Source organism: Hippoglossus stenolepis, chromosome 20 (genome assembly GCF_022539355.2).
Source record: "Hippoglossus stenolepis isolate QCI-W04-F060 chromosome 20, HSTE1.2, whole genome shotgun sequence".
Lineage (NCBI taxonomy): Eukaryota > Metazoa > Chordata > Actinopteri > Pleuronectiformes > Pleuronectidae > Hippoglossus > Hippoglossus stenolepis.
In genome coordinates, this window is record NC_061502.1 from 17,667,311 (window position 1) to 17,690,653 (window position 23,343).

Genomic DNA, 23,343 nt, shown 5'->3' on the forward strand with positions numbered 1-23,343 from the left:
CCAGCTTTTTTACGCCTACGCACCTGCTCAGTCTAACCTGTGTAGACAAAGTGGTGTAATAATTGATGGGAAAAAATACCTGAACGTACAAGGCAGGTTCTAATGGAAAAAATGTGAGTAAGAGGAGGCAGATTCTACGGCAAAACATGGAGGAGGTTTAGGTTTTGTGGTGGATCTGCACGTCTTTGTCAGTTTATATCTTAACAGAGCTCTGTGACTTTTAAACAGTAAACAGTAAACAGTTACTTCATAGACAGACTTCACTCATCTATGGGCCTGTAGGGTTACACATCCACGCTTACATACAAAACCACATGAAGGTTTAGGCAGCTTGACTTGAAGTGAACCCACAGCAGGACAGAGAAGGTTGAGAAACACTGATCAAAAGTCCCTCCAGCTTCTTCCACCCACGCACCTGCTGAGCTTCACATGTCTAGACAATAATTAATGTGAAGCTCATTTAAAGCAGATTACGATGGAAACACGTGGAGAAGAGGTTTGTTTACGTCTGTGTTTGTTCTTTAAACTATTTTATGACGATAAAAACTACAACACAAACTTTTGTTGTGTGTGTGTGTGTGTGTGAGAGAGATAGAGAAAGGGAGAGAGAGAGGGAGAGATAGACAGGGAGGTAGAGAGAGAGAGAGAGAGATAGATAGGGAGAGAGAGAGAGAGAGAGAGAGAGAGAGAGAGAGAGAGAGAGGGAGAGATAGATAGGGAGGAGGGAGGGAGAGAGAGAGAGAGAGAGAGAGAGGGCTCACGCTCGCTCCCACGGCTCGTGCGCACGGACCGTGCCTGCGCTCCCTCTCCTACATTCAAACATGGCGAAACTCTTTGACGTTACACGCCCTCGCTCATCCTCCTCTTCTTCTTCATCATCTTCACCTCCATCACCGTCTTCTTCTTCTTCTTCTTCATCTTCTTATTCTTCTTCTTCACCGTCTTCGTCACCGCCGTTATCTCCGGTACCGTGATGCCCCGGGAGGATGGAGAAGTTGTCGGGGAGCCTGTCGGAGATCACCTGGAGCCCGTTGGCGCTGCCGCTGGACGCGGTGGTCAGTAAATACCGTCTGCCCACCCTGGTCCGCCTGTCTCACGGTAAGACACCACGTCCCCCCCCCCGTCCCCCGGGGCTGCCACCGCCCGAACCCCCGCTAGACAAACTTCCAGAGCCGCGGTCGGTTCTCCGGACAAGTGTTAGCTGACGAGCCGCTCAGAGCTCCGGAGGTGAGAGGAGCGAAGGGGATGAACAACGAGAGAGAAAGAGTAAAATATGTAAAGTTAAATCGAGTAAAGTTTTTTTTTTTTTACTTATTTAACGTAAGAACAAGTGTCGTAATTTATTAGAGAATCCGAGCTGCGGTTTAATTGTGTCAAGATCGACGGGGAACGTTTCTGCTTCCGGTCAAAGATTTCAAAACAAATCCCTAATTGTGTCTTTTTTCTTTACTTAATGAGAAAAGACTATTAAATTAACATTTTAAATAACAAAATATAACAATACATGTGATACAAGTTTAACAAAGTATCGACTGAAGTCCAGAGTCGCTGCTTTTCTCTCTATACATTATGGATTTAAATCAAAAATATTTTCTGTTAATTGAGCAAAACAAGATGGTGCTTTTGAGTATTGGAAATTGTAACATACACTTTAACTGTTTTCTCACAATTCATAGACAAAACCACCGATGCGTAAATCCTGTACATATCTGCAAAACAATAGATAATAGATATGTTTGTTAGTTGAGACTCTAATAGTTTGATGGGGGAGATTATATTTATTTACAATGTGTTCATTAAAAAAAAAGTTATTTTAAAGTGAAGCTGGTTAATTGTTACTTAACTTTCTGAAATAGTGTTTAACGGCCTTTCACTAACCAGATAGGCAACTTCAAGACTAATAAATTACATCTACTGAGGCCAGTACAACAATAAATACTTATGCGATCCCATTATATTACTCATATTATCACGCTTACTAACATGTGAGGCTAGTGATGATGATTTTATGAGATAAGAGAGTCTCTCAGTTATTTATGAGCCTGTATTATATTTGATTAGTCGATCAGATTAAGATGTGCGTGGGTGAAGACTTTCCACATATTACATTGAGCAGAAAGCTCTGAAATCAAAGATGTGAATCTGTCTCAATCTCTAATGTGCTTTGCTATTGTAGCATCACTTTCCACGTTTGACTGACAGGTGAATTAGAATAGCTTCACAGTTTATATATTAGTTAAACAAGGTTTTTACTCATTTCAGTTTTTTAATAAAATTTACAAAAAGAACAAATTAATACTATTGTTACTTGCAAGCATTGCACTTATATTAGGAAGAAGTCTGCAAGTTTTACTGACTCTCAGCTCCCTGGGCACCTTTGATGCTTTTATTTTGAAACCAATCCGGCCTTATTTCCTTTAATGTTTCGGTTCAATCTGTGCGCCTTGACGCAGCTGCAGCATCCATCATCGGACACTCATCCACTGAGTTTGATAAGAGTCATTATTCACTCTCTGTGTTCACTTCTCGTTTCACTCGCGTCATGTTTTCACGTCAACATGAATTTGTCCTGAGGAAGATTTGATGTCTTCACTCTGGGAACAACGGGTGATGGGTGTCATGGCCAAAGTTGTTCCAGTCCAGCGAGGCCCGGAAAGACACAGAGTGTCTGTTGTGCTGCTGAAGTGCTGCTCACTTCTTTTCATATGTAAATGTGTAATCTGTCGGTGAATGTGCTGAATACCAACGAGGAAGGAAAAACCTCCAACTTCACTTGGGTGGACAGACGCGCGCACCCGAGCCATGGCGCGGTTCCCCCCCAAATTACGCACCTTACCACTGCTGGTGCGCGTGTGCATTGTACCTATAGAGCGAGGGAGTGAGAGAGAGAGAGAGCGAGAGAGAGAGCGAGAGAGAGAGAGAGAGAGGAGGGAGAGAGAGAGAGAGAGAGAGAGAGAGTGATAGGTGTTTATTAACTGCACCGTGGTCACCCCACAGATGACTGATGTTTGCACAGTCAGCCAAACCACATGGAGATGGTGGTTAGTTATTGTGAGTGCATGTCAGCACCAGTCTGTGTGTGTGTGTGTGTGTGTGTGTGTGTGTGTGTGTTGGGGAGTGGGGGAGGTGTAATTCACTGTTATGGGGTTTTGCCTAAAAACTTCAGGATTGGAGGCTGAGGGATGTGGATCTTTGGAGGCCGCAGCCAATACTACGGTGGCTGAGAGAGCTCAACTTGAGAAAACACATGCAAATAGAAAAGAAAGCCAATGCTGTTGGCTAACTGATGTACGGGTCAGGTGCTACTCGTGATTATAAATCAGGCCACGCTAAGATGTATGATGTACTTCTTATCAATAACTTAACATCTGGCCAGGTACCACAGATGAAACTGATCCTCTTGGCTAACTCTGACATATTTACAGTGTTGTTATTAAAGTGCACCGTCCATGATAAATACATAAATAAAATATAAAGTGACGGTTTAACCCACATAACAAAATAGTTCCACTTAGGGTTGTATAAATACAACTAAGAAAAGCAGCATATTCTCACACTGTAGAAACTCAAAGCAGATATTTAAACGATTTATTGATTATCAGTTAAGTCGTGTCGATAACCAACCCTCTGAGCTATCATCTAAAATGTTGATCAAACAGACCTTCATCAGAGAGAGTAGATTGGATGTTTGCATTGACATCCATGTGTTTTTGTGGAAAAACGACATTTGCTCTTTGGCTTTCCACCACCACGGATAGGGGGGAGATATGTCTCTGTGATTTGAGTGAACTGGACTTTTAACATACAGCAGAAAACCTTTTGGAGTTTAGTCTGAAGTGACAATAGTAATAATAACATCCTCTGATGATGATAATATGAACAGTCCTGTGTTTCTGTTCAGACATCCACCGACATGTCTGTTAGACTACAGCGTTTGAGAGTAACAGCTCTCCCTCAGTAACAAGAACAAAAAGGATCCATGTAATCTGTGTGTGTGTGTGTGTGTCTGTGAGTGTGTGCAAGAGAGTGTGTGTGTGTGTGTGTGTGTGTGTGTGTGTGTGTGTGTGTGTGTGTGTGTGTGTGTGTTGTGTGATTGAATTGTACCACTTTGCTATCAGCAGAAATCAATGCTCTTGTGCTACATGATGGCTCTCGTGAAAGCTGTAGCGATGAGTGTGTGTGTGTATCTCTGTACGCATGTGTGTGTCTCTCTGTGAGGTAGTGTGTGTATGTCTATGTGTGTATGGGGGCGGCGAAATGGTAGGTTGTCAGTTGCAGGGTCCTGATGAGTAGGTTAGGGTGGTGAACCGTCACTGATGGTGGTAATTATCGACACTGAATCCTGAACTTGTATGTGTGTGGAGGTGTTTTTTGTGTTTTCCATCGCGGAGCCACTTGCTGTGACCTTAGAAATTAAAACCTGAGGCCAGAAGACTGTTTTTTGTTATCCCTGTGTGTGTGTGTGTGTGTGTGTGTTCCAGGTGAATGTGTGGAGGGTCTGTCGGAGGAGGATGTGGTGCTGTTACACTCCTGTCGTCAGTGGACCACAGTGACGGCCCACAGCTTAGAGGAGGGACACTACGTCATTGGACCCAAGATAGACATCCCTCTGCAATACCAGGGTGAGCGAACACACACGCACACACACACACACACACACACACACACACAAACACAGACACACACATGGACGAAAGTTCCTTATTAGTCAATAGTCCCTAAACATACCAAAAATACCAGTCCCTAAATTGTCTGTTTCCTCTGGGGGTAAAAATAAAAACAGTTTTATCACAGGGTCATTCTCTACTTGTTCTATATTTGGTGTGGAATTCATCCAAAGTCTTTTTGGGGTAAGACAAACAAACACATAGACGGAGTAGCATTAGATTTATACACTGAAATAATGTGGTGCGGTGGTAGCTCTTTCAAATTTAATGAAATTTAGCAGTTGTTCAGTAAAACTTGTGTTTATTTGGTTGTTGAGTTAAAGATGAATCCAAAAAGTCACCTCTTCTGTATAATAGGAGGAGAGTTGACAGGGAACGAGGTCCCAACCAGACTCAGACATGTTCTACCCTCTAAGCTGTTCTGTAGAGATAAGATAAAGTTACGATTAAAGTTTGATCCCATTTCCACAAAAAATAACTAACTAAAATAAATTAGAATTAGAAATTGTACATTTACATTGTATTTCACAGATTCAGGAGTAGAGCTGAACCTATTGTGCGATTCATCAATTAATTAATCAACGTACAATTATTACCCTCATGTAAACCAGGGTACAGTCTATATTCACACACTCAACCAGCTACTGTAGATGTGACCTTCCCTCGCTCTCCCGTCCATTCACATCCTGCTGAATGAGTCTAGTCTGCACATGACCTCACCGGAGCTCATCCCCACAATCCCATTGTTCCGACTCTCCGTCCAGTCACATCATTTGCTGTCTGTGTAACTGGATCTTAATGCCTCCTCTCTCGTTGCTTCCTCCGCTGATGGAGCGCTGATGTTACCTCACGCTGCCGCCGCCTCTCAGGCTCCTTTTCGGAAGAATGAAAGAACATTGGGGGGGAGAGGGCGGAGGCGTGTTGAGATCATTGTCAATTTCGACATTTTAGCATCAGAAGCATGTGACTCTCAGTATAACCATTATTAGCAAAGGAAAGTAAATTGCTTAAAGAGATAAAAGAACTAGAAACTAGTTGTAACAAACATTAAAGAAGAAATATGAATGTATGAGAGATTTGTCAAATTAAAAGGTCCTGGTACAGTAATTCTTATCCAGGGGAGTCGGGATTTTATCAAAGCCATCGCACCACAAGAACAGAAAACCTAAAAACCTAAGATTTTATTCACATCAAAGCCTAATTTCGAAACTATTTATGGACAGCATTTATTCTTATTGACATTAAATGTATTTAAACTCACCAGTTTCCTCTCTGTAGAGTAGTTTGCATAGTCAATGAAAGACAGAAGACGAGAGCTGGCTCACACACATTGTATTACTAGGATCAATTAGTCTATCGAATTATATTTGCAGCCCAATATTTACAACTTTCATGAGAAAAGACAGTGTCTGACATGTTTAATGTGCTACCTATAACTATGGGTAAGGATTTTAACTTTAGGACAGGTTCAGTTTGTCAGATTCAAACTCGAGAAGCAAAACAGCAGCTCCATAATTCAATTGGATTCAATATCTTCATCGTAGATACGATGCTGCTCCCTTCTTTCACTCAACTGGTTTTCCATTTTCCATTAAGCTGAGATATTTCTGTCTAGTCGGTGAACAATGTTCATGGCACAGACTTTTTTAGATGGGTCCAACGGTGGAAAAGTATAATGTATATTGTACAACAGTCATTAGTGCTGCCGGTTAGTTATGCAACATTTTAATAATGCATTTCAGCAGACAGCAAGAGGCCAGTCAGCAGAGCCAATTTAAATGTATGCATACTTTTAGAATGACCTTTATGTCTCTCTAACTATAACACTCGGGTTGTTGTTGAATCAGAGGCATCGCCAGTGATGAGCTAATGTCTGTGATGACTTCATACAGGAAGTCTAAATAAGCTTAGGAGGAGAGCAATATAGGTGTCCCCCTAGGGATGGATAACAGGAAGCTCCCTCCTCCTCCTCCTCCTCCTCCTCTTCTTCCTTCTTACGCTCAATCTGTCCGTCTGTCTGTGTCCTCCTCTGTCCGTCAGTGAGCGGCGAGAGCAAAGTGAGGAGGACTGAAAAGCTGAATGATCCCTTCTCATGGAGAGGTTTCAGGGCAGCGGGTGGTGCAAACACTTAGTTCTCACAGGGTAATACAGTGACAGGTCGGTAATAGTTGGAGTCTCATCCGTTTCCAAGCAGGAGATGTGGTTTTGTCACTTTTAATAAAGGGAAGCGAGTTGTGTTGAGAAGAAGCACTTGCTGGTATTGTTTGGTGAAAGCTCCTTATCCTGGGGGCTCTGTTTGAATTGGAAGGCAGGGGGTGGAGGAGAAAGTGGGAGAGAGAGAGAGAGAGAGAGAGAGCAGGAGGGAGGTGCTGGCGAGGAGGATGGCGGAGGTTTGGTATTCTGCTCTGCCTCCCAGACAAAAAAACTTTCTCATGTGTCGTCGACTGTGTGAGAAACAGGAGAAAAAAAAAAGAAAAGCGTATCCTTCGAGGGTTTATCACAGTTCAATGCTCAAATAATGTGAGGGCCGTTAAAATGTTCTTTTAATACAGATGTCTGGGAGCCCGCTGTGCATTCCTCAAGTGGCTCTTCACAACTTTAGACACAAAACATTTACAGTTTAAAGAGCACAAGCACACAGTTACTGGACCGCAGCAGTGGCGTGAATGAGAGTGAAAGATTTACAGATGGAGGGCGGGGGTGGGGGTGGGGGTGAGCAAGGGGAAGAAAGGGGGAAAGAGAGAGAGAGAGAGTTGTGTGTGTAAGTGTATGTGTGAGTGTCTCCATGGTGATGTGCCTCTGCTCTGCGTGAGAATGGGGGTCCTTTATTGGTTGCCATGACAACCCCCGTCGGCTGTTGATTTGCCGGAAGCTGGTGCCAGGTCATAGGTCGCGGAGGTGTCTTTGTATTCTTCTCGTCCAAACAGTGTCTATTCGGGGCGGGGGGGTGTTGTGTGTGTGTGTGTGTGTGTGTGTGTTTGAAGTAAGACTACAGAAAGTCAGACAGAGAGAACCCAAAAACTTTTAACTTTTTCTTTCTCCTTCATTTCCTCCTCTTCTTCTTTGCACTACTTTTTTCCCCTTTTCATCTTCTCATCTTCCTTCCCTCATCTCCCCCCTTTTCTTCATCATCCTCTCTCCCCTGCACCCCCTTCTTCCGTTCTGTCCTTTGCTTCCTTCCGTCCTTTCCTTCCCCTTTTCCTCCTTAACCCTCATCTTGTTTCCTCTGTCTCTTTAGGCAAGTTCAAGTTGTTGGATGAAGACCGGGACGTCAGGGACCCGGTCCAGTATTTTTCCAGTGTGGAGGAAGTTGCTGGCGTCTTCCCCGACCGGGTCTTTGTCATGGAGACGATCACCTTCAGTGTCAAGGTCCGAATTAAGTTGCATCTTCACATAATGTTTTACTCCAGGTTATTTCATAGTGTTTGAGTCTGCACACAACCTGGTGGCGACGCGTTATCACATCCACTTGTGCTGCAGGTGGTCTCGGGGGAGTTCAGCGAGGACAGTGAGCCCTACAGCTTCACTCTGCAGGCTGGAGACGAGCTGTCACTCATGGGGAAAGCAGAGCTCCTCTGTGCCACACCCTCAAAGGAGAAGACGGGACTGAGCGCGCTCCTGAGACGCCTGGGAAAGACCCCTAGGAGTAAGTAAGGCCAAGACAGTAGATAAAGATGGACGATATGACGTCTTGATCGCCCCCTGATGGCTGGCTGGGAAAACATGGAGATCGCTGAGCCTTTCTTTATTGCGCTTGATATTGTCTTCACTATTTGCAACTTCTTCATCTCCACCAACATCAGAAACTTGTAGGATTCTCTTGGAGGCAAACATTGGCGTATTATACAGCTCTAAAGATAAATCCCTGTGTGTACTTCTATATCCTTTGTCTCTTTTGACCCTTTGTCGTTCTACCTCTCTGTCTCTGCAGGTAAAACTCCCTGCCTGGTCTGTATGAATCATCGCACCAATCAGAGCGTCAGCCTGCCCTTCGGCTGCCGTGGACGCTTTTGCACACGCTCCCCTCTGGAGCAGGGCATGCTGGGAGGGGAGCACACGGTACGCAGCATAATCGAGAGGGTTCGCCTCCCCGTCAACGTGTCCGTACCTTCACGGCCGCCACGGAACCCCTACGACCGGCATGCGGTGCGAGAGGGCCACCGCTACAAGCTGCTCAACATCGTCAGCAAGACGGTGGTGCTCTGCATGGTGCTTCGCCGACAGGAAGTCTCCCCCTCCCATTTCCTGCTGCTGCGCTGCATGCCCAGGTTTAACGTGGCCGAGGCCTCTGTTCACACAGCGGCGCTGGAGAGTCTTCTACTGCGCCACGCGTTCGACCCAGACGCCTACTCTCGTGCGGTGAGAGAAACTCGGCCAGAGCTGGAGTGTATGACGGAGGAGTGCGTGAGCCCGCGCCGCTCACGCATGTGTGGGTCGGGTCAGGACTCGATGGCGCCGGCACTGCAGCGCCTCTCAATGTGCGGATATGGGGGCGGGGTTTCGGACAGCCTATCACAGCGCTGCAGGGACTCTTTTGGAGAGAGAATGGGGGAGGGACCAGGTGAGGAGAGGGAGTATATGACTCCTGAGTGGACTGAAGCTGAAATGAGGACCAGTGAGGAAATCCCTTACGAGGAACTCTGGACCAATCAGAGCGCAGAGGGCTTGGGGAAGGAGCCAACCCTCATCTCCTTCCATTCGTCTTCGTCATTGGACGGCTCTCTTGGTACCGTGGTGACCAGAGTGTCTACGCCGCCGCCTGTACCTCCAAAATCTGATGCTGTGAGTTTCAGTCATCAGCTCCCGTCTTTCATTTTGTCCTTCTGTCTGTGTCTGCTCTCATCGGTCCACAGCAGCATCCGGCTGTTAAAAGTCAGGATGCCTGGCTTGAATTATTCATACATTACAGCTTTTAAACCTCATTTACCACAGACACACACAGACACACACACTAATATGCAATACGTCTTCCTGGAAGGACGGCCATTCACTCACAGCCCATTCACTCACAGCACATGAATACAAACATCATCACTGAGGATGCAGCTACATAGATGTTTGCTGTATTCAGGGAAACAATACTTTTATTACGGAGTCGTTTTACTCTCGTGTAACAGTATAATACTGGTCTTAAAAATGACCAAATTCTTATTGGTTTTATGATAAAAGATGGAGACCAAACAAGGTCTCATTAACAACTACTAAACAACTAAATCAATCGCAATACTTCTGCTGTTGTTGTAAAAGTGCTGATCCAGAAGCTTTGTTTCTTATAACTGCTGAGAATCAGTCCTGTTACACCCAAAAATCACTTGTCGTCATATTTCAAGCTAAATTGGAACTTGGATTCTAATTTGAGCACCTGATAATTCTAACAAAGATATAATAATTGTTTTATGTAACATGAATTGGAAGGTTGTGGAATAATTAGTGGAAGATATCGTACGTGATGTATAACTACATTTCTTATTTATTGACCTCATCTTCCTCATGTTTAACTGCAGACTCTTAATGTTCATCTGCATGTGATGTGTTTAAAACAAGGTTCTTCCTGCCACTGCTGTTCCCCGGTGTTCGTGTTCGTGCTCATGTGTCAGTGTGTTTTGTCGTCCGTGTGTGTAAGTGGGAATTATCACACTTGTTTTGTTTAATTAACTTTTCTCTTGTGAAGTGATGGCAGCAGAGCAGAGGGGGAGTGTTGGTGTTGATGTCTGCTGTGCAGCTGGATTATACCCTGTCACACACAGCGTTCCTCGTGCCCTGATATTTAGCCTGCCAAGAGAGACACTCAGTGTGTGTGTGCGTGTGTGTGTGTGTGTAGACCTAGCTACTGTGTGTGAGAGTGTTTGTTTGAGGTGCAAAGGTCAATAAGTTTGACATTTACAGAGTGGAGCATTGAGACAAGCCAGCTTTCACACCCTCAACTTTTAGGAGCTACACTTTTTGCGGTTGTATCTCTCATTTTTCCATGCGTGTGTGTTTGCACGTAGGTGAGAGAGGAGTGCCGCTACTTGATCGCCCCTCCGGTCCCCCCGCGCTGCTCTAAAGGGGGCTCCATCTCCAGCCCGGTGCCCAGCCCGCCCGTCCCACCGCGATTCCCCAAAAACTCCACCTCCCCGAGACCCAACCTTTCTTTCTACTCCTCTGGACTCCACGGCAGGTACAATGTGAAGGTCTTGTAGAATCAGTCCCTCAATAAATCACATTGATTTGAAATTATTGGAATAATTACTGAGAGGATCTGCAGGTTATTCTGGCCTTGACACTGTTGGGATGTGCATTGCCACACAAACAGGAGGAGGTTGGCGTCGTCCTCGCTCACTTTGAACTTAACTAACCAGAGTTTCCTAATTAAAGGATGCCACCATCTTTTTTTAAGCAGATGATGCTGGTTGAACTGGAAGACGGACAAATAGCATCTTCCTCTTTGCAATTGGACATAATAGGGATAACTGTATTATCATAACATTGATAAATTCATAAAATATGAGTCTTACAGACTTAATGCTGAAACTATCACATCTAATATAACTTTCTCCTGCTCTGCTCCAGCTGCTCTCCCTCTCCAGACGCCTCCTTATACTGTTACCCGTGCTCCTGGGCCGACTGTCCCGCCCCCAACCCCGCCAGTCCTGAGCCAGTCGCTACCATCTCTGCAGACAACACAGCCAATCCTCAGCCAGCACAGGCCACCTGGGCGGAGCCGTGGGTGGATTCCTTCACCTCCTCCGGACCCCGCCTCAGGCCGCCACCTCCACAGAGTCGATTCGCTCCCTTTGGGGCGTTGAACCCCTTCAACCGTCAGTCCCCTTGCCCCTCGCCTGAGCCTGCTCCCAATCCCACAACAGATGCCTCCAGAGGTGCAGAGGGTGGTGGGACATCCATAGTGGTCATTGAGGGGCTGTCCCTGTCCCCTGACCCCACCTGGCGGCCTCCTGCGGACCTGTCTGCCCTGTCGTTGGAGGAGGTGTCGGCGTGTCTGCGGTTCATCGGCCTATCGGAGGCAGCGGTGGCCATTTTCCAGAGGGAGCGAATAGACGGCAGCCTCCTGGTGCAGCTGACTGAGGACATCCTGTCACATGACTTCCACCTGAGCCGACTCCATGTCACCAAGATCAAACAGTTCATACAGGGCTGGAGGCCCAAGATTTAACACACACACACACACACACCGACCTGATAATGTGCCTGTTGGCTGCTGAGCCGTCCTGAATGTGCCTTCCACTGTGACCAGCTGGCTGCTGAGCCCAATGACTGAAGCTGAGACTGAAGAAAACCACGCCACCCTGTGGTCAAACTGAGACACTTGACTGGCTCTCATGCTGAGAGTCCCTGACAGACTGGACTGCATATTTCCGGTCTGAATCACAGACTGGGACTATAGTTTACTAACAAATGGCTACAACAGAGAGCTGCGTGATGAAAAATGCCCCGATTCCAGTTCATATGTGGAGCAAATAGTCCACCACAAAATTCATGTTCGTACTCTGAGTCATAAGAAAGATTTTAAATTAAGCTTATAGCACAACTTATATTTATCTGGCCTTCATGCAGTGAAATTTGAGAAAAGATCGACAGACGACACAGTTATTAGCCGTTGTCTGACCTCAAACTCCTGCCCAATACAATTTAAATTTATATGAAATGAGAAAAATGTCTTTACTTGACAAACAAAGTGGTCCAGTTTCTTCCAGATCAGGGGACAGGTGTGTTCTTCCAGATGGAGGCCTGCTCTATGAATTCTACATATGCAGTATGTCCAGATTAATTAGAGGTATACGTGTGAACTATACCTCCATAGTGGTACTGATGATAAGGATGCTTTACAACCAGGGACTGTAGCCTCAGCCGTTATTAAGAGATCGTCTGAGTTAACGCCAGATAACTGTGAAAAAGCTATTTTATGTTGTAAATGTTTTTATTAGTTCTTGTGATTCTCTTATCGCCACCATACATGCTGCTGTTCTGTCATAATGTCTGAAATGATCCTCTTTAAATTCCACGTTCCTGAAATCCCCAAAGGCTGCTCACTGAGGCCAACTTTCACAAAACTGACCCCGCCCTCCCGCCCTCCCACCCACCCCCACACACACACACACACACACTTTACCTCCTCCTCGGTCAATACCACGCAACATTGATGTTCCCTCCAAGATCATGCAACTGCAAGGCCACTGTAAGAAGAGCAATGAAGAAATAAATAAGAATATAAAATAAATAGAAACTTAATGACCTCTGAAAATCAAGTTGTCTTCTCTCTTTTTGTTGCCCTGGTGGTTGTGGGGAGTCGGAGTCTGGATCTAGTGAATATAAATGTGGTTTCATAAGAGTGTAGGATTTGCTTCAGCCTCTGTTTAGTAAGAAATAAAACGAGAAACCCGCAACTTTTTCCTGGTAACCTTCTTGTTGCCTACTTCATAAAGAGCCGACAACTGAAGCAGTTACAACGTCTATTATAATTGTAATTCTTAGTCATGAGTTTGTCAGTAGAGTTTCACAGGGTTCCACGCTCACCTAGCGCTCACAGAAGATTACAGATTATTATTGTGCCACACGCTGAACCTACCCAGAGGGTCCACAAGCTGGAGCACTAGTCCCATCTTCTTGGTTTATCGGCCCTGAGGTTCCTGCCTGTCAGCGTCATGTAAGAACTACTCTCTCTCTCACACTCCAGGCAGCAGTCCCAGCTGGACCTCTGGTATCCCCAGGATTGGGCAATGTGGTGATTTGGTAGTGGAGGGTTATTGTAAACTCTCAATTTGGAGCTGAAGTCTTAGTGATTCATACATAAGCAGCATTCACACTCACAAACACACACTCGTACCAGGAGGCCTCAAACCAGACAGAAGCCACAGCCGTTGCTTCCTCTTATCATTGTTTATGATTCATAAAAGATTGTTGGGTGTCTGGGGGTCGTGACCTTTTCACGGCTTCTGAAGGTGCAGCGTGCCAGAAAAAGTTTGAGAAGTTTGATATACACAAACACAGACACACAAACGCACACACACACACACACACTGATTAATGGTGTCACATCTGTCAGCGAGGGACTGAGACAGGCAGTCAAGACTGTCACATACATAACCTCTCTCTCTCTGACATGTATGTATCGTCTCACACACACACACACACACACAGACACACACTCAGCTGTTGTGTCATTGAGTCTTATAACTGCCACATCATCCTTGAGCTCGTAGCTGACGTGTGTTTGGGCTTGATGGAGAAAACAGTAGAGCGTCAGACAGAGGGACCCCAGTATAGGTTATGTTAATGTCTGCAGGTTTAACACTGTCCGTGGAGAGTGTTGGTATAAATAGCTTGAATACAAGAGTCCTCACTCAAGGACACTGACGGACATTTCGTGAACCTACAAAACAAACTTGTTTACTGATAACATCTGAATTCTTTTTTCATTTAAAAGTTGTCAGAAATGTGTGATGAATGTCCGTCACAGCCTCCGCTCTGACAAGGCCGTCTTCAAATTGTTGGGTTTGTTCAATCAGCTCCAGAAATCTTGAATTTTGAAACAGAAAAGCAGCAAATATTGATACTTGACAAATTAGGATGAATAAAATTGCATTTCAGCTCGACAGATGCTTTGAATTATTAAAACTTGTTGAAACTTCTGTCATTATTAGCCAGAACTTCCATTACATAATATATCTGGTAGTTTTAAGTTCACAAAGTTTCACATTTGAATGAAATTGATTACAGCTGACTTATTTATCACAATCAACTTCAATTTTTAAGCACGAGTATTATATTATATCAATATCATGAGTAAAAATAAAGAGAACAACACTCTTGTGCATTCTCAGTTTAATTTCAGAGATTTTATTTTACACGGTTTAACTAGAAAACACGAGAAATCATCAAGTCAGCAATAACAACTGTACAGAAACACATGGAAATTGTTGATTGGTTTTGTGTCACGTGGCTGACAATAAGAAATATTTGCTGGGGGAAAAATTACAACCTTTTTTGTTTATTTAGATTTTTTAAATCACATCCCTGACGACAAAGGATATTTGCCAGGAAATTAAACTTCATTTGGATTTTTACTCCTGACAATAACAGATATTTGCTGAAAAAGGGAACTTATGAATCATGAACTTTGAATAAAACTTCAAAAGCCTGATAATAAAGCATGTTTGTTTATCTCTTAACACATGCATGCAGCAACACAAACGAATGAAGGTGTGAGTGAACATTGTTCCACGTTAACATGAGGAGTTCCATCCCTGGTCCTGTGGTCAGAGTCAGGTCATGTCCTCTGCAGGAGCCTCCTCCTCAGGTCCGCAGCCTCCGCTCCCATCTCCTCCTCCGACCTCCACCCGGAGGGCGCGTCCTCACTCTCCCGGTCGTGTCTCTGCAGCTCCTCGTAGACGCTGTCGTTCCTCTGGAAGTCGCCCTCCCTCCGGGGCAGCACGTGCACGTGGACGTGCTTCACGGTCTGTCCGGCCTCGGGACCGTCCTGGATGGCGATGGTGAGCGAGGTGGCGCTGAAGTGCTTCTCCACCAGGTCCGCGACCAGCTGGGTGGTTTTGAATAGATCCGCCAGCTCCTCCGGGTGGAGGTCCCGGAACCGCTCCACGGGTCGGAGCGGGCACACGAGCACGTGCCCCGGCACCACGGGCTTCCGGTTGACCAGAGCGAAACTGAGTTCCGTCTGCAGGAAGACCGCCGAGGCCTTGATCAGGTGCTGCCCGAAGCGAAGAGTGGACATGTTGACAACACGCACGCTTCACGTAAACACAGGTGTGATTAGAGGGGGTGCAGATACTTCCTGAGTGTTAACCAATCACCACCCTTCATGTGTCAACCTCAGCCAATCAGAGACACGATGTGGGCGGGACTTCGTCGTCATGTGAAGTGCTAAATAAATTCTGGGCTGATTCATAAATGTAAACCACAAAAAATCATATAATTCCCAGCTTCTATTTCTAACGATAATATTATATTGGTTTAATTTGACAAAACAAAAATGATGAACCCTGTTGTGATTTAATTATATGTCTAGTTTTTCATACACAAGAGTAGGATTATGAAATCCCCCCCCAATTTTCCTTCTTCTTAAATTAATTAAAATTATATATATTTATCGTTATCGTACTTTATTCCCAGATTTTACCTAATTCTAATTTGTATTATTTTTGTCTTGCTTAAAATGTAGTGATACTATTTATTCATGTATGACTATATTTGTTTGTATGTATTCTTACTTGTGTGTTTTCTTTTATTTGTGAAGCACTTTGTAACTTTGTTTTGACGAGTACATACACATGTAGGTAAATAAAACATATTATTATTATCTCAAACACTGTAACAAAGCGATATTTAACAATACAAAATAATTAAAATCATATCAAAACAAATAAAAGTAAATACATAAATTGAGGTGTATTATAATATCGGCACATATCTTGGTCCGTTGGCTCTTCGGGCATTATCTCGGGCAGCTAAACGCCTGTGGGTCCTTGCCAGCGGGGTTTGTGGGAGTTGTAGTCCGGTAGTGCTGCAGTGTGGCTCTTCGTCTGACAGGAGGCAGCGTCGGCAAAAGGCTAAACACGAGCTCGGGTACGTTACAACTCAAGAGTCGCTATTTTTTAACAAAAGCAGAAAATTATAAATACGAAGTAAAACACGTTCATTTAACCCGAACGTAACGAAACGGGGTCACAGCTGCAGCTAACTAGCAGCTAGCTTAATTAGCTTACATGTAGCTTCTACCTTCATTCTCCTGCTTTCACATTGTTCAGCACTGGGTCTTAACTGGGTTTGATGGTTTTACCAATGAAGTCACTACTTAGAAGACGTGAAGACATGTTGTTTGACCCAGTTAGAGACGCGGTCATTGTGTCTTTCTGCTCCTCCATGGAGGAAAGTGGGTGAAGGGTCACAGCCGGGTGGGGGGGCTGGGCCGGTGACCGTCAACGAGACGTCTCGTTACGTCACAGAGGAAAAGACAGTAAATATCAGGGTTTACGTTTATTATTATTATTATATCGTGACTTTACACCTCACGTGTTGGAGTTAGCTCTTTTTAATCAGGCAGACAGGAAGCTCTCGGTTGTGACTGTACGTTATGTCCTCCTACCTCAGCTCACCTTTCACCCACTGAGGCAGATTTGACCCCGAGAGGATCTGGTTGTCCCACTTGATCCCTTGATTATAACAGATGATCATTAATAAGTCGCCTAACCCACATAGATTTAGCACAGTTGCAGAAATATATAAATATAATACAAATGTCATTGTGAATTCAAGCCAGGAAAGCTAAGAAAACTGATTGATGATGTGAGGGCAGTTTATTAGTTTATGTTACGTGCACCTGCCGAAATCTAGATCAGCCCAATTCAGAAGCCCTGGGACAGTTTATTGTAACGATACTATTTCAAGATAATAATCGTATTATTAGACACCCTAAGGGGGGGGGATTTGCAGTGTATTTCACAGTTAAATAAAGTTACCCTTGAGGTTTCGTGGTGCAGTCACAGAATTTGCTTGTGCTGGTTGTAAAGTCTAACTGGAGCAGGAAGGAATGAGCTGTAATACCTCTCCTCAGCCCCAGTGCTGTGATGGTGTCCTGCTGGGGACTGGTTTTCCATCACAGATGATAGCGTAGCACAGGATCTACTTTTTACTGATGTGTAACTATTGCATTATACAGAAAGACATGTATGTACCATCACCTACTTTTTGCTATAAATGTGTCATACATACTGCATTAATAACATAAGCTGGTCTAATTTAAATCTGACTTTAAACAAAGAATATTAACATGTAAAGGTTACGCAGCGCGATGGACTTTCTCTGTGATAACGCTGCGGTGCTAACTACAGTTTCTCTCTGCGTAGAACACAATGGCCGCCAAGATGCTGAACACGATGCGCAGCTGCTCTCTCAGACCCGCCTGGGCCGTGAGGTTCGGTGAGTTGTCTGCATCCAGATTCTTCAACATGTCAGAGCGATAGGAAAAAATATTATTACAAGAAAAACCAACAGCAATTTGTGCCGTTTATGAATACAAACCGTAAATTAGTGTTTATAAATATAGGATTTTTGCCACCTTTGTTTTCAATTGTCACATTAATTGGTGATTCAATTTAACATAGTCATTTGCTGTGAAGATTATAGTTTACTATTACCGATTCATTTACAGTGAAGATAATAACACATTTTTTCCTGCATGTCACAGGTGCTCGCTCCCTCAGTACGACGACCCAGCTTCAGGCTCAAGGTAAGTCATCACTCTGAGTCATTTACATTCACATAAAAGTCCAGATTAAAGTCTTCTGGTTATCATACAGTTTAAAATGTGAGCTTAACATCTAAGTTTATTTCTGTTGATCCGGTCAGAACCTGTGCAAAACTATTTTCCGAGGTGGAAAGTCTATCAGTGTCTATAATTCCTTCTCCTTCTTTCAGTTCAGACAAAAAGCAAGAAGACACTTGCTCGCCCTGGTGTGAAGAACGTTGTCCTAGTGGAGGGAGTTCGAACCCCTTTCCTGTTGTCTGGTACCACGTACGTCTCTGCTTTCTTCTCATGGTTAAGTTGACTGGCTGGAGGCTGTGGCCATCATAAGTTGCATACTGAATAAATGGTTAAAACCTTTCTGCTTGTGTATTACAGATATGCTGACCTCATGCCCCATGACTTGGCCAGAGCAGCTCTGCAGTAAGTGTGTCCTCATGTCCACATCTGTGACATATCACAAGCAAATCCACCACCAGCATTACTATAAATAGATTATACGTATCTAGATGAAACTATCTTAGACAAGGGGAGAGAGAGGGGAACATTGGAGCAACAATTTGACCGAGCTGTGAGGGGAGGGGTGTGTTTTGTTTATTTCCCGTGTCGTGTAAATCATTGATACTCAAGATGTTATTTTGTTTTGTGCTGCTGTGATTAAGTTTCTCCGTTTGTTTTCTCTAGGGGTCTCCTGAGCAGGACAGGTCTATCCAAAGACGCTGTCGACTACATCATCTATGGAACTGTGATCCAGGAGGTCAAAACCAGCAATGTAGCAAGAGAGGTATATACTGTATATACACACACACACACACACACACACACACACACACACACACACACACACACACACACACACACACACACACACACACATATTCTCTAACATTTTGTCCTCCAGCTGTTAAACTTTTCCATTAGAATCCAAAACTGTCCAAACACAAAGTTTTCCATGTTTGTGTAAAGAGAGCTTTAGTTCCGTTGTTCACCTCCTTCATATTTTATTGTGACTTCAGGCGGCGCTCGGTGCAGGCTTCTCCGACAAGATCCCGGCTCACACTGTCACCATGGCGTGCATCTCCTCCAACGTGGCAATGACCTCAGGTTCGTCCGGGAATGAAATCTCAATAACGGGCTTCTCTCGTGCATTTTGGGAAAGGTGATGTTGTTGTTATGCTGCTGCTGTGAGGAGAAATTAGAAGCAGTGAAATGACTGTTTCTCCTTCTCTGCAGGTGTTGGTATGATTGCTGCAGGCCAGTGTGACTCTATTGTAGCAGGCGGGGTGGAGTTCATGTCTGATGTTCCCATTCGTCACAGCCGTAAGATGAGGAAGACCATGCTGTCCCTCAGCAGAGCAAAAACCCTCGGCCAGAGGCTCAGTCTGATCGGCAGCATCCGACTGGCTCACCTCTCACCAGAGGTATATATCTCCACTTTTGTTAAAATCATTTTCAAAGTCTTTCTCTTAAATCTTTGACATCTTTCCACCCGTTAACTTTCATTATACGTGCACGTAGCTTCCTGCTGTAGCCGAGTTCTCCACGGCCGAAACGATGGGCCACAGTGCCGATCGTCTGGCGGCTGCGTTTGGCGTCTCCAGATTGGAGCAGGATGAGTTTGCACTGCGGTCACACAGTTTGGCTAAAAAGGCCCAGGATGAAGGTCTGCTGCAGGACGTCATCTCCTTCAAAGTGCCAGGTAAACACCACCTCCCCCTGATGACATCACACTTTAGAGAGGCTTACAGATATGTTATATTCGATTTCAGTCCTTTATGAATGGTGGTGGACTTCAATGTAATTTGTGATAGTGTTTTTTTTTGTTGCTTGAATTTGTTGGTCCTTGTTTGGTGCATTCTGTGCATAGATTTAGATTTTAGGTGCAATGTTGATAATCAATTAATAAGTGTTTTTTCAAAGTTTATTTTTCCAAGCAAAAACACTTGACAGTTTCAGTTTTAGATTTAAGATTTTCTGTATTTCAAAGACCACATGATTTATTAATTAATCCAGGAAATAATTATTGGATTATTAAATAATGAAAATATTCATTAGTTTCAGCCCTAGTATTTTGTCTATGAATTAATTCAGTCAGTTTCTCCACTTCCTGTCCCATGATGCACCTCAGACACAACTCTTGGATTTTGACTGAAATGAAAAAGATCAAACATGACACTGTTTGATGTTTTGAATGCTAACAGTTAAAAACTAGTCTTACATTCTTAGTTTACCTGAGAACTTTATATATTTGTGTCTTCTCCAGGTCGTGACATTGTTTCCAAGGACAACGGCATCCGTCCATCCTCCATGCAGCAGCTGGCCAAGCTGAAGCCTGCTTTCATTAAACCTCACGGCACAGTCACCGCTGCCAACTCTTCTTTCCTGGTAAACACACACACACACACACACACACACACACACACACACACACACACACACACACACACACACACACACACACACACACAAAGCAGCTCAAACTCGAAGCTGCGAAATACTGTTAACACTTGTCAGAGGATGCTGAGTCTTTTCAGTTCAGACAGCAACTTTTGGCTTCTTGCTTTAACAGTGACTGGATCTTAAACTCTCTTTTTGTGATGCCTAGAATTGAACGGGCGGTTTTGTTTGTGTCCTCAGACTGACGGGGCCTCTGCTGTGCTCATCATGTCTGAAGAGAAAGCTTTGGCTATGGGTTACAAGCCTAAAGCCTACCTCAGGTACCTGCACCCCCTCTGTTTGGTGTAACAGCCTCGTTTGATGTAACAGCCTCGTTTGATGTGATTTCAGATGACGTGCTAATCATGATGTGTTTTCATCTTTGCAGAGACTTTGTCTACGTGTCTCAGGACCCTAAAGATCAGCTGCTTTTGGGGTGAGACTTAGTATTATTCATTTACTTTTACTAATTCTCAGGTAGCAAATTCAGCTGATGGTGTTTTTCATGTCAAACCCATTTCATTCTGTTGTTGGTTTCGACTCTTTCAGGCCCACGTACGGTACGCCTAAAGTCCTGGAACGCGCCGGCTTGTCCATGAGTGACATCGATGTCTTTGAGTTCCACGAGGCTTTTGCAGTAAGTAAAGTACAAAACAACTGTGAGCTCGTGTAGAGGTCTGTGGACGTGTGTATCGATCACACATTCAAGCTCCAAGATATTCTAAGTTTTAGATGTACATTTGTTTTAATAATTTACCTAGAATCTGTCAATTTCTGTGTCCGTCTCTATCAGATGCATTTTCAGTCTATTATCTGTAGTAGTTCTCAGCATGTGTATTTCCGTGTGTGTTCCAGGGTCAGATAATGGCAAATCTGAAGGCTATGGACTCAGACTGGTTCGCCCAGACGTACATGGGAAAGAAGTCGAAGGTAAAGACGGCTGCTGTTGGCTATTTAAAAATCAGAATAGATCAATACAACAACAACATAAATATACTCATTCAAGTTTAGAATTATCTGAGATTAACTGAGACTTAGTTTTAGTAGTTTTGTCAGATATTACCTAATATTTAAAAAATCTGAAAGCATCAATGAGAAATTCAAAGTTTTTGCTCAGTCTTATAAACACAATAATATTTTCAAAAGTTGAGTTTTTATCTTCCTTTTTTAAACTTTCCCCGGTGTAAATATCAGCCCTGACCAGATGTCTGTTTCCTGCAGGTGGGGACTCCCCCCATGGAGAAGTTCAACCTGTGGGGAGGCTCTCTGTCTCTGGGTCACCCGTTCGGCGCCACCGGCTGCAGGCTGGTCACCACAGTGGCCCACCGGCTGCAGAAGGAGGGAGGACAGTACGGACTGGTGGCAGCTTGTGCTGCTGGAGGACAGGTACAAAAAGAAATATGAGTTTTTGTTTGTTTCTACGTCCTGAAAAGTGTTTGTGGATTTAAATTTGTGTTATATTGTTGTTTTCCTGACTTACTTGTGTTCTTGTGTTTCCAGGGTCATGCCATGGTGATTGAGGCCTACCCCCAGTAAAGCACTTAAAGCGACACCTGTCAACCGATCTTCATGTCCCTCGTGACGGCTACACACACACTAACATTCAGACGATACAGTGTACATACTAGCACCACATTGCCTTGATCGGAGAGGAGTCGGATGCAGTACGTGCGTGTGTGTAACGAAGCTTGTGTAAATTCAAACTTTGCTTAGAGGACGTTAAGTTATAGCAGGACGCAGATGAGGGATCTTGCCTTGGGGTTTTTTGGACTTCGCGTCAGCGTCGTCACGGAACCGAATGTAACATAGCAAAGTTTCAGAGGAGCCACAGTGCTAATGTTTATATAGGCTGTTATATTTTTTTTGTCATACAAACTGTGGAGATTAAATCTTGTGATGATGATAACAACAACACTCGTTTGTCTGTTTGCTTTTCTTTCCTGCTGCTGAAATGTCCCACAGCACATTCTGACTTATCTAAGCAGGAAGAGAACAGTTAACGACAGTTGTGTTCTATTCAAGTGGCCCCTTAAAGAGACAAGTGTTTCTGACAGAGGCTGAAAAGAGGAGCTGTAGCAATGATGAGGAAAGTGATGTGTTTTCTGAACGTTAGAGCCTTTAAACTTTTATAAGTAATAACACAAAAACCTGAAAATAAGCTGAATAAGTCTTTTTTAATAGTAGTGTCATCACTTTCTGGTTTGTGTTTATTAGTTCTTATGATAGGAAACTGATTGAAAAATTGTTTGCCTAGTTTTATAAATGTAAACATTTCTCAGAAGCAGTTTTTTACTTATTCGTATGAACATTTCCAACATTATTTCCTGAATTCAGCCTCACGTCAGATTACCAGTGGACAGGACCTAACTTCTCTGAGTAGTTTAAAGCTTTGTCTCCACGACTCTCTGATCGAAGGCCTTGATGTCCGGACAACAACTTCAAGTGCCACTGCTGACGGGGCCATGTTTTATTCAGCAGACACCGAAACCCATTGCAAGGGAAAAGATCAATGTATAGACATCTTTGTGCTGTCGACAACAACAACTACGAGTTTAGAGACAGAGTTCCACATTTGCATGACCAAAAAAAAATCCCTTTTTTTACTTGATTTAGTGCATTTGCATCCCGGCCCTGCACCCAGATGTGTCAGCAGCAGTCTGGCTCCGGATGCCTGTGCAGTTAATTGGTGGTGAATGATGCAGCCTCCCTCTGACAACGCGACTGATGTTAATGAGGAGGTAAAGAGATGTTTGGCTGTTTCCTGGAGTTTTTTAAAACAACATGAATATTTAAAATTAGGGACATGACTGGCAGATGACTCCAAAGTTCAGGCTGCTGTCTCCCTGGTGTTCACATCTCACTGTGGCAAACTTGAGGTAGTTAAGTGTGTAATTGAGGATGGTGGAGATTTCTACACCTTCTCCTGCATGTGCACGCTCACCGGGGACCCGCGCACGGGTCGGGGGGCTTGTTAACAGAACT

The 23,343-nt window shown here is 44.1% G+C and overlaps 3 protein-coding genes across 3 annotated transcripts; 2 read left to right on the forward strand and 1 right to left on the reverse strand.

The window, feature by feature from the left end:
• The first annotated feature begins 739 nt into the window (after window positions 1–739).
• gareml (GRB2 associated, regulator of MAPK1-like) lies at window positions 740–12,745 on the forward strand. The gene is made up of 7 exons (XM_035143411.2): window positions 740–1,098; window positions 4,482–4,622; window positions 7,906–8,036; window positions 8,148–8,313; window positions 8,599–9,449; window positions 10,658–10,827; window positions 11,220–12,745. Exons 1-7 carry the CDS (start codon window positions 987–989, stop codon window positions 11,818–11,820), a joined length of 2,172 nt encoding a protein of 723 aa, XP_034999302.1. The 5' UTR covers window positions 740–986; the 3' UTR covers window positions 11,821–12,745.
• Window positions 12,746–14,481: 1,736 nt separating this feature from the next.
• Window positions 14,482–16,063, reverse strand: fhit (fragile histidine triad diadenosine triphosphatase). The gene has a single exon (XM_035144289.2). It carries the CDS (start codon window positions 15,394–15,396, stop codon window positions 14,935–14,937), a length of 462 nt encoding a protein of 153 aa, XP_035000180.1. The 5' UTR covers window positions 15,397–16,063; the 3' UTR covers window positions 14,482–14,934.
• Window positions 16,064–16,097: 34 nt separating this feature from the next.
• hadhb (hydroxyacyl-CoA dehydrogenase trifunctional multienzyme complex subunit beta) lies at window positions 16,098–22,275 on the forward strand. The gene is made up of 16 exons (XM_035144288.2): window positions 16,098–16,247; window positions 17,528–17,600; window positions 17,869–17,910; window positions 18,099–18,195; window positions 18,304–18,348; window positions 18,610–18,709; window positions 18,942–19,029; window positions 19,159–19,346; window positions 19,444–19,624; window positions 20,189–20,310; window positions 20,563–20,642; window positions 20,750–20,797; window positions 20,911–20,998; window positions 21,217–21,291; window positions 21,583–21,747; window positions 21,862–22,275. The coding sequence occupies exons 2-16, from the start codon at window positions 17,534–17,536 to the stop codon at window positions 21,895–21,897; spliced, it is 1,422 nt and encodes a 473-aa protein (XP_035000179.2). The 5' UTR covers window positions 16,098–16,247; window positions 17,528–17,533; the 3' UTR covers window positions 21,898–22,275.
• The last annotated feature ends 1,068 nt before the right edge of the window (window positions 22,276–23,343 follow it).

Bases quoted from the DNA above. Each gene is read 5' to 3' on its own strand.
- hadhb (XM_035144288.2), top strand. From the start codon at position 17,534: ATGGCCGCCAAGATGCTGAACACGATGCGCAGCTGCTCTCTCAGACCC. The intron at 18,196-18,303 runs GTACGTCTCTGC...TGTGTATTACAG, and splicing joins TTCCTGTTGTCTGGTACCAC to ATATGCTGACCTCATGCCCC. The intron at 19,625-20,188 runs GTAAACACCACC...TGTCTTCTCCAG, and splicing joins CATCTCCTTCAAAGTGCCAG to GTCGTGACATTGTTTCCAAG.
- fhit (XM_035144289.2), bottom strand. From the start codon at position 15,396: ATGTCCACTCTTCGCTTCGGGCAGCACCTGATCAAGGCCTCGGCGGTC.
- gareml (XM_035143411.2), top strand. From the start codon at position 987: ATGGAGAAGTTGTCGGGGAGCCTGTCGGAGATCACCTGGAGCCCGTTG. The intron at 1,099-4,481 runs GTAAGACACCAC...TGTGTGTTCCAG, and splicing joins CCTGGTCCGCCTGTCTCACG to GTGAATGTGTGGAGGGTCTG. The intron at 10,828-11,219 runs GTACAATGTGAA...GCTCTGCTCCAG, and splicing joins TCCTCTGGACTCCACGGCAG to CTGCTCTCCCTCTCCAGACG.